Genomic DNA, 10,642 nt, shown 5'->3' on the forward strand with positions numbered 1-10,642 from the left:
CTGGTCAAAATTATTCGCGATGGTGGTGTACGAATGAATCGGCGGTCTCAAGAAGTGGGTGAGAGAGGGATCTAGTAATGACTTTGAGTTTGAAACGAATATTTTTGTGTTCGTGGATAGCTCACACGGTAGAGCCACGCTCTCACCTGCCAGGCGGAGTTGTCGTACCAATAAGGTCGCAGGTTCAAACCCCACCACCGCCGCGAAAAAAAATTTTTATTCTCTATTGTCTTCTGGCACTTTTCTATTCACTTCATCTCTTTGGTGCATCTTTAGACTTGTGGAGATCTTTTGTGAATAAAGGCGTTACCATTTGTAAACAATATGTCGGAAAACGATCATCCCGTTCGAGTTGAAGCTGATAACAAGAAAAGTTGTCATGTTTGTGGATCTCATTCAGATCTAAAACGATGTAATCGATGCAAATCAGTATTTTACTGTAGTAGAGATCATCAGAAGAAGGATTGGACTAAGCATAAGAAAGTATGCGCATCACCCCAACAGGGGGGCACAAATGATGCGAGAAACATAACGGCAACGGAAACACAGATCCAAATCCAAAATGAACGAGCCGAAATTGAGTCGATTCTCAACTTTGATTCTATTAGAAATGAAGTCATATCTAACACTACTATTGAAAATAAAGACATATTCAGTGATTTGGTGAACTCAAAGCAAGATGATTATATGGGACCGTCTGATGATGCCATAATTAGTGGTGTGGAGGATATGTTGTTAAATGCTGATGAAGAACAACAGACAACTGAGGTCAATGATGATAATAGTTTACCACATAAATATCTCGAAGTAGTTGATGAATCTGATTTTTATAAGAATAAAAATGGTGGCAAAAGTGAAAATGTTGACGAAGAAGAGGATTCCATCGCCTTTGATACACGTCCTCTAAGAAAATTGAAATTTCCTTTACCCGAATCATATGACCACAAAGACTTAGGCGAATTCATTTCTTTAAGACTGATCAATTTAGGATATTGTGTTGTTGACAATGTTTTTTCAGAAGCTGTTATTGACGGGTTGATATCAGAAATAAAATCATTAGACGCAAAAAATGAACTTAAAACCGGACAGTTAGGAGGGGGTAAAACAAGTGGGGAGGATGACAAGAAAAGTACCCGGACAGATATTCGAAGTGATAAGATTAAATGGATACAAGGTGATGAAGAAGGGCTCTTTTATGCTGGACAGGTTATGATGGTAATTGACTCAATCATGCAATTTGTTGGACAATATTTAAGAGTCAAGAACTATGGGAAAATTGAGGGACGTTCAAAGGTATGTCTTCTTAATTCATGCTTATTGAGATAAGATTCTTATTCAGTGCATCCCATTCGTTGGATGCATGCAGATAATATCTGAGTTCATCATCGTTTATATGGAACAAGGTCTGGATTCTATTTAAGTGCAGCCATTTTATAGTTTTTGCAGTTGGCTACAGGAGATCAAGCCGCTCGTCATTGTAAAATCTTCACAAACTAGAAGTATTGGCGAAATGACCGAGTTTTTTTAGAATAGCTTAAATGAGCAGACACTTTTTTTTTCATTTTGAATTTCCTCGCTATTATTATTATTATTATTATTATTATTATTATTATTATTATTATTATTATTATTATTATTATTATTATTATTATCATTATTATTATTATTATTATTATTATTATATATATTATTATTATTATTATTATTATTATTATTATTATTATTATTATTATTATTATTATATTATTATTATTATCATTATTATTATTATCATTATTATTATTATTATTATCATATCATCATCATCATCATCATCATCATCATCATCATCATCATCATCATCATCATCATCATCATCATCATCATCATCATCATCATCATCATTTCCATTTTTTTTTAAAGTATAACATTTGTTATAATGATTTTCATTTCTTTCTAAAGGCTATGCTGACATGCTATCCAGGTAATGGAACATTTTACCGTCGCCACATCGACAATCCGAGCAAGGATGGTAGAAGAATCACATGCATTCTTTATCTCAATAAAGACTGGGATGTTGAGGTTAGACAATAATTTTATGTTTTAAATTTGTTTCGATTCATTTACTTTTTTTAAACTCATATCTTTACAGAAAATAAGACAATGTTGCCCTAAAACAGATATAGTGTAAAACTGGCGTATCACATATATAAAACTCGATTAAAAATTTAAAAAAGAATTTAACTAGCCTCTCCTCCTAATCTAAAATTCTCTATTGTCTTTACATTAATAAAAAGCGTATGTCAAACACTAAACATATTCATATTAGTATCGATAACAAATTAGTCAAAAAATTGTTTAATTGTTTGTTATCATTTGATTTGTTGCTAAGAGGGCAGTTGTCTCCTTCCTACCTCAATTATCATCATTTCCAGCTTAAACAAAAATTATATTTTTCACTATGATACAAGAGTAAAAGTATTTACTTTTAATTAGTTTTTCTTATTTTATGTTTAATGTTTTTTTTTTCAATCGAAAACAGAAAGATGGGGGTTTACTAAGAATTCTCCCGCCAAACCAGGAAAAGCAAGTTGACATTCCCCCTAAAGCAAACCGACTTCTGTATTTTTGGTCTGACAAGAGGAATCCCCATGAAGTGCATCCAGCTTACAGAGAGAGGTATTATTCAACTCTTCACAATGTGATATTACTTCATCTAGTCGGTCACATAGAACTAGCTTTCCATTTCATACTATTATTTACCTCACATTATAGGCACCTTGTTTTATGTTGATATTTTAAAAATATTCATCACTATCATTTGCCTGGTGCTGTTTGACATCCATGTGAAATTTGATAATGTATGTGCTATGTCTTAGCCATAAATAAAATACTGAGAACCAAAGGATGTTCTCAGCAATTCAGTGTGGATCATTGATCACACTTGAATTTTTTTCTGACATTCATGCTTGGCACCACGTGGTTCTAATCAGGTCATACTTTCTTCATTTGTTCTAAAACTTGAAGATTTTAAAAAGAATAGACCTTAAATAAATCTAATCTAGACATTTGTGAATGTATATCCCTTCAAAATAATAATGAATTTGAAAATAAATCAGTATATTTTGGAACCAATGGGCTCGGCCAGTATCAAACAAGAAATAAGGGTGAGAAAGTGGAAATGTTTATATATATCAATGAATATATACTGTAAATGTAAAACAACAAGAAAGCCCTTGCTTTGAATCTCCACTGCAAGCTCAGGGGCCACAAAAACATTGGGAAGACCTGGAACGAACTAGAAAGGATTGGAGCAAGCATGCAGAGACAAATGTGTTTTGGTAGCAGTCAATAGTTTCTCATTGTAGGCTCACTCTCTGATCCTAAAATCAGTATCTTTAAACATTACGTGTAATACAGAGATGCATCAAAAATTGTGGGTGGCTTGTATTATTTTTTTTTAAATATTTTTTTAATGTACATCTTCAGGTTTGCCATGACTGTTTGGTATTTTGATTCAGAAGAAAGAACGACATCCAAAGTTCAAAAACTGCAAGCAGGTTTGAAGCATTTACTTCATTTACCTTGATTAAATCCTTCTTACATTTTATTCATTTAAAGGGAGCAAACCAAGTTTGCAGGAATCAAACATTGAAACATGAATTAAATTAATTATACAGATATATCTCCAATTGCAAAAGAAAGAAAAAAAAGAATCTCTATCTGTGCTTGCCAACCTTTATTGAAATTACACATACCTTCAACTTTTACATAAAAGCTTGTACACACCCAGTCGTTACAATACACAAAACAATACATAGTGCGATGGTGTAAAAGATATGGTATCAAAATCCACTCATAATGTTTCCATTACATATATTAAGTTGCTTTTGTAAAGTGACTCTATTGTTTTATGTGGTACACCCTATAAAAAATGTGGTACACCTTTGTGGTGTACAATACACCCGACTGAAAAGCACTAATCGATATAGAGCGTTTCCCCTGATTCACTATATTCAAATTCGTTTAAGATCATATGGAACCACATTTCCATTTCATTCATTACAAGTGCAAGTCACCTGTTAAGTTTATCAATAAATTTGATACAGATAAATCAGAGTTATATAACAGATATCTAAATCTTTAATCCAATACATTATGATAAATGAGATTAAGTCTCTGGAATTCCGAAGACCAAAGAAAAATTCTGACCAAGGGATTAGAATTAATTATTGATTTCTCCAAACTGTTGTCATATTATTTTCATTAAAGACCAATGACCCAGTGTTGTGATTTCAATTTATTTCAACAGAGACCGAGTCTATCAATCAAAAGATTACAGAACTTGAAGAAAAAAGAAAGCAGATGGAGGAGGTAAGCCTTTAGTATTTACTTGTATCAGAAAATCACTTTTCAAATATTTTATTTTCCAAATTGAGGGAGGCGGCCAAAAAGGGATTAGGAGAAATACTTAGAGTGTAAATTATTGGGGGGGGGGGGGAAAGATTGATAACTATAATGATGATGATGATGATGCTGATGATGATGATGACGCTGTGGTGATGGTGATCGCCATAATTATATCATTAATGTAACAAAGATACTTCACTGCACCGATGTTATGCTTACTCAATTTTCTTATCTTTCTTTTTCTTCTAAACAGGCAACAAGGCAACAGCAAATCCAAAACAAAGCATTTGAAGCTATTAGATCTTTGAGCGAGGAGGAGATGCAGGTAAAGTTTTTCTATAACGTAAGACATGACACTCATAAGGGGTCCTGATAGCTTTGCTTATCTTGAAGAGCTCTCGCCTCCTACGCAAAGAGGAGGGAGTCAACCCCAGGTGTAGTCTAAGTATGGTCTGACCCGTTTTTTTCACCCAACAGTGATTAGATAGCTGGCAAATCTTGTAAAAGTGTTTGTTCGTTTGTTTGGTTTTTTTTTTTTTGGGGGGGGGGGGGGTTTATGGGCTAGCAACAGCCCAATAAAAAGAAAAAATATGAAAACGGAAAAGTTTTAGATCGGAAGTTAAAAGCACCAAAGAAAAAGAAAGGCAATGTGAACTTGTACAAATTAGGAAACAAAGCTTCACAGGCAATCCATCAATCTGCCTAATTTGACATTAACTAAAAGTGTATGTCATGTAAATTACACCAGAAAAAATGTAGGTCAAAAGTATTATCAAAAATCTTAATTTGTTTGCTATTGGTATTGTATTAGTTACAATGTTGGCTACAGGCTTGACTTGGGATAGAACCTTTAACTTGCCTTCAAATGCTTGATATTTGCTTGCTTGATGTTGACAGATTTCGTTCTTATAGCTCATTATGCAGCATCATATAAATGACATTAATTGTCGCATAACGATTTATGTGTTTTTCATTTGTATAAAGTAATGCTATAGAATGTTTAGAGACAGGTGAATCAAATATCACAAACAACGATAGCACACTCATTGATATAAGAGATTTAGGCATTCTACTTCGTTTTAAAAAGTGCGGGATAACATTTTTCTTAAGACGAATTTTATCAAAATGGGCTGCTAAATTACTTTTTTTTAAATTGAGCTTTTATATAGTGCAATATACAATAAACGTCCTCAAAGCGCTTTACAAAGAGTCCCTGACTAACAGCAACACATAACGTGTAGGACGAGACATGACGCCTATCAGGCAGATTACAATATTTTTCGACAGAGACAACGCTGTTAACAGCCAGGTACTCATTTTACACCTGAGGACGGTGAGAGAAAGAGCCTTTTTCAAGGAGTCAACTATGCCTCAAGTGAGGCTCGATCCCAGGATCCTCCAATCCGAAAGCGAGTGTCATATCACAAGACCACATAGCTGCAACTAGTGAGTTAAAACGAAGGGGTAAAGAGCAATAGTTGTTGTCCTTTTAACCTACAAAAACAGATAAACTCAAGCTCCATGATTCAAGATGACTACCTTTATTTCAATGAAAACAAAAGATATTTTCCTATCATTCTAAATTCTAGGCTCTTTCAATGCTCGTGCATACCCACCCTCAGCCGAGACAGGTCATGACAGCCATGGGAATATCCAGCCATATCCAAGATGCCTTGATCCAACATTTGACCAATCTTCAGTAACAAGCGATTCAGTGTTTACATTCATGTTTATTGTGTAATATATGTGGTCAATCGTTTCAAAAAGGTATCATGTTGGAATGATTCTTATGTTTGAAATATATTTTGAAGTTAAACGTACAACATGAGCAAAATAAATGGCTTCATAGAGAAGACTAAGTTTTATTTTTGCGCTTCCAAAAATGTTTAATATCCAACTTTTGATCACTTTAACTTAAAACTAAATTTTTTCATCTAATTCATTCATTTCAACATAGAACCAGATAGACGCGATGGGTCATATTATATTTCCTGAATAGATGAGATCATATCTGTTTTTAAATGACAGACTATTTAGTAAATTTGGAAAAGGTAACCAGCCAATATGATTATCATTATATAACTTCATTGCTTGAAAGTGTAGGAGGATGGTGTATGCCTAAAACCCATCCTATGTAGATGTAACATACTAAAAGCATCGAATTTGTTCCTTTTTTCTTAATTTTGTCTATTTGCACCCATTGTTAAGGGATGAAAATAGTTTATAGTTTTCTCTCGTTATTTTTTTTTCTATTAAAATCATAGTTGAACTCATAATAAATTGTAACAGTCCATTCAGGGTTGGGTTCAGGAAAATTGATCAATCTAATTGATTAAAAGTTTTTTTTTTTTAAAATTACCCTTCAATTTAGACCATTTTGTACAAACACAATTCAATTTTGTTGAAAATTTGCATAACCTGAAATAAAATGAATTATAAAGACAATATGGAGAATTTTAATTTGATTTTCTAGAGATTACGTTGAGACTTTTTTTTTAATATCTCGTTACTGATCCCGTGAGGAATTTTTTTCTTATCTCAAAAAAGAAATTTAAAATACCGAGATAGCCTAAACATAAGATGTAGAACATTAGCCACAGTACATCAGATCTTGCTCAAGGAAAAAAGAACGATATACTAACACTAACAGCAAGTATTAGCCCATGTCCACCAGGTGTAAGAGCTTTTTCCATGTCACCATTTCATGCCCATTTATATGACTTGACTTTACATCAAAGTTATTATTGATATGATAAATATGATATGATCAAGTATTAAATTAAATCAGAATTTTTGGTTAGCAATCCACCCGTGTGCCCAGACTAAGGCCACTCAAATCACAGAACCAACATTAAAAGAGAGACCCTTTCATAGCCTCTTATATACACTCATTAAAAAGAAAAAGAATAGAAAAGAAAAAAACAACAGCAAACACATCATTGCTCACATAAAAGAAACACTCTCATATTCTACGACAAGGCTGAAACTAAATTAGAAAACGACAAAAAATGGGACAACGGATATCGTAAAGAAAAACTAACAAAAGGTGCTTTAATTTGTTTCCCTTTATTTCAAAACCCACTGATAACAATAATAATAATAATAATAATAATAATAATAATAATAATAATAATAATAATAATAATAATAATAATAATAATAAATAATAACATTTAAAGGAAGAGTTTTCACCCACTCTTTTGAATGGCACAAAGCTGGAAGAAGTGCGACCACAAGAAATATAAGAAATGGAATAGAAGAAAAAATAATAGTAATAATCAAACATCAAACCATTTGACATTTTTTTTCTTTGTTCTTTGGGGTTTTTTGTTTGTTTTTTTTTAAGATTACTTTTTTTATATTTTAGATATAATTCATTTCGTTTTCAAATTCTTACACACTTGAAATTGCATCAAAAATACTCTTTTAATACCGTCAAATGGGATGACTTTGCCTGAATAGATTTGGACTGGAGTAATCGTACAAGCTTTGCATAGCTGATCATGACTTTCGACCCACACACTTTTTGTACCTGGATTTTCGAAATCCATTTCAATACGTTAAATGTGTGAATTACGATATCACAGTATTTAATTGCCTCAACTGATTTCCTTCTCGAGACAGAAAAACAAGGTTGCAGCTTATTTTTGCTCCATTTAACCCAAATTACTTTTCTGAAATCACAAAATCGGTAAGTATCAATTTTCCTTCTTCCCTGGTATGACGCATGCAGATAAAGGGGGGGGGGGGAGTGGTTTTCAACTTCCACATGTCGCCTGCTTAGTATATTAGGATTTTGTTTATGTTTTTATGTTTTTAAGGGTTTTATGGCGCTTGCAACACATTTAGGTTATATCAGCGCCAGTAAAAAGGAAGAAAATGGGATAGTAAAAAGTTCTAGAATTACAAGTAAAGCACCCAAGGAAAAGTAAGACAAAGGGGAACTGAGAACAAATAGGGATCAGATGTAGATTCCAAGAGCATACCACCAATGTACTTAGTTTGAAATCACCTACAAGTCTCATTCAGACACAAGCACAAAATCCAACAAAGAGGAACACACTCAAATGCTTACATTATACATTCAAAATAAAAATAATAATACATAACAGAGAGATGATTTACAAGGAAAAAAATATCATCTCCCAAAACAATAACTATGCATTTGACTGTTTCCCTCCCAGCTAGGACTCCGGCCAGAGCCAGGACAAAACCAAGTAATCTCATTCCAAGACAAAGACAGAAAGCATGTTGGAAAACAGAAATAAGGGGATAGAAGACACAGTATGTACCTCCCTGCCCGATATTAGGATTTAAATATCTTATTTATAGAGTACACAAAGGGGGTAGAAAGGCACCATTGGCCTAGCTTTGTTGGTTTCGGCTGAAAGCAGGTGTGCAGAACGATGGACTTGATCGCTCGTATCGGAGATCGAACCGCACACCTTATATCAAACCTCACACCTTTGACAAAATGAATTATATTCTTTTATCCTGGCAACTCAGCACATTATGAAACCCCTGCTGCTGGTGGTTGATGGTCACGACAGCCATACTTCACTTATTGAGATAAAAAAGTAGAAGAAGAAGAAGAAATCGATGAATCTGAGTGTATATATGTGGTATGTATGCAGGGGGAGGGTGGTGGTTGGGGGGGGGGGGGGGGGAATGTGCAATTGAGTGAACTTGCTTGCTTGCTTAGGAGAGTTCTGGATAGTCGTAGTAGTAGCACCTTTCAACCTGGTCTACTGTATCAGTGCACAATTTTGGTTGGAGACAAGAGAGCAGTCTCTGGTAGAAGAAACGGAATCTATGAAGTTGACATCCAGCACGCCAGGTACTGTACTCCTGTGATTCATCCTAATTTATTTTTTTTTCAAATGTCTTGTGTATATGTGTGTGTATGTGTGTGTGAGAGAGCGAGAGAGAGGGAGAGAGAGATTTTTATAGCACATGTCTGGTGTGTGTGTGTGTTTGTGTGCGCGCGCGTGTGTGTGGTAATTTGAAATACGTCCTATAATAAAATAAGCTCACAGATCACAGATACTATTTTTCTTGCAAATGTCTTGTATGTGTGTGTGTGTGTGTGATTAAAATACTTCCTTTGATAAAATTGCAAACTAAGTATCATTCAATGTGGTTCGAGAAATCAGGATCTAGATAAAATATATCAAGCAATGTACGTTAAGGTTCTTGTTAAAGAGGCGAGTTATAGGTTTGAATGACTGGTGTGCAAATCGATGGACCTGTGTGCAAAGCGATGACCACATGAGGAAAAATGTGCGAACCAAAACTACAAGGGTATTTTTGGGGGAAGAAATAAATTGGCATGTGACTTGTTATAAATAACGCAAATAGAAAGTAGTCGCATTAGGAATATAGAGCAACCCCACGGGCTTCAAAACCGTATGTGCAGATTTGTCCCTTCCCTATGGAACCTCCCGCCTACTGTCATTTTAATTCAGTCACGTCTGCAGATCAGGATTTGGCCCAATATGTCGTAAGTCATGCGAAACTTGTACGATTACTCTACATTGATTGAATTTAGTTTTGTGACAGTTATTTTTTTGAATGAAAATCAAGTCCTCTCTGAAGAGAAATAACTGCAAGCCTTTAGAATACACAAATTGCTCCAAAATCGGTTGGAAAAGTCACCCCTTGAGGCAACGTAACTATATTTGCCAGTATCAAATTATTCCTTTTCATATAATTGGCTAAATAGAATGCAAATACACAACTGACCTGAATGTTTGTTTACTTTGCAATAATCCTAGGTCATTTATGTGCTAAGAAACAAAATATGATAGGTTCAGATAAAAGGGAAAATATGAGAAGAGAATACAAGCAATATACCCTGTAAAATATCGAGACATAAATGACTGCCTTACCCTTATATTTCAAAATAATATCAATATCTAATATCTCCGTTTCAGCTCAATTGGACCATAATCAACAATTTCCTTTTGATTAGACTGTGTAATTCGTATGGAACCTTGTATTGATAAAATATTCCTCACAAGGAAGGAAATGTTTTCTTTACTTTAAGTTGAATTTGATGGCAAACCTGGTACTTTCAAGGATGTAGGGTGGAACCGTTATTTGTTGATAATCTTGTCAACCAGAACTGGTCTATACATTCATAATATAAATTAAGACTTAGACCCTGAATACCTAATAGCGTGATTATTACATGAAAAACATTTCATCTTTCTTTTTTTTTTAAATGCAAGAATAACAACAGAAATCACAACAA

General features: G+C 33.9%; 1 protein-coding gene across 1 annotated transcript; it reads left to right on the forward strand.

Annotated features, from left to right (window-relative positions):
* The first annotated feature begins 235 nt into the window (after nucleotides 1-235).
* LOC144967595 (egl nine homolog 1-like) lies at nucleotides 236-6,834 on the forward strand. The gene is made up of 7 exons (XM_078905062.1): nucleotides 236-1,293; nucleotides 1,942-2,061; nucleotides 2,522-2,658; nucleotides 3,469-3,539; nucleotides 4,292-4,353; nucleotides 4,643-4,714; nucleotides 5,979-6,834. The coding sequence occupies exons 1-7, from the start codon at nucleotides 325-327 to the stop codon at nucleotides 6,090-6,092; spliced, it is 1,545 nt and encodes a 514-aa protein (XP_078761188.1). The 5' UTR covers nucleotides 236-324; the 3' UTR covers nucleotides 6,093-6,834.
* The last annotated feature ends 3,808 nt before the right edge of the window (nucleotides 6,835-10,642 follow it).

This window comes from Berghia stephanieae, chromosome 1, assembly GCF_034508935.2.
Source record: "Berghia stephanieae isolate SIO BIC M18660-M18661 chromosome 1, UCSD_Bste_1.3, whole genome shotgun sequence".
Taxonomy (NCBI): domain Eukaryota; kingdom Metazoa; phylum Mollusca; class Gastropoda; order Nudibranchia; family Aeolidiidae; genus Berghia; species Berghia stephanieae.

What these genes read in the sequence shown, in the direction of transcription:
- LOC144967595 (XM_078905062.1), top strand. Translation starts at nt 325, where the DNA reads ATGTCGGAAAACGATCATCCCGTTCGAGTTGAAGCTGATAACAAGAAA. An exon ending in ATAAAGACTGGGATGTTGAG is followed by an intron (nt 2,062 to 2,521) that starts GTTAGACAATAA and finishes AATCGAAAACAG; the next exon opens with AAAGATGGGGGTTTACTAAG. An exon ending in TGAGCGAGGAGGAGATGCAG is followed by an intron (nt 4,715 to 5,978) that starts GTAAAGTTTTTC and finishes TCTAAATTCTAG; the next exon opens with GCTCTTTCAATGCTCGTGCA.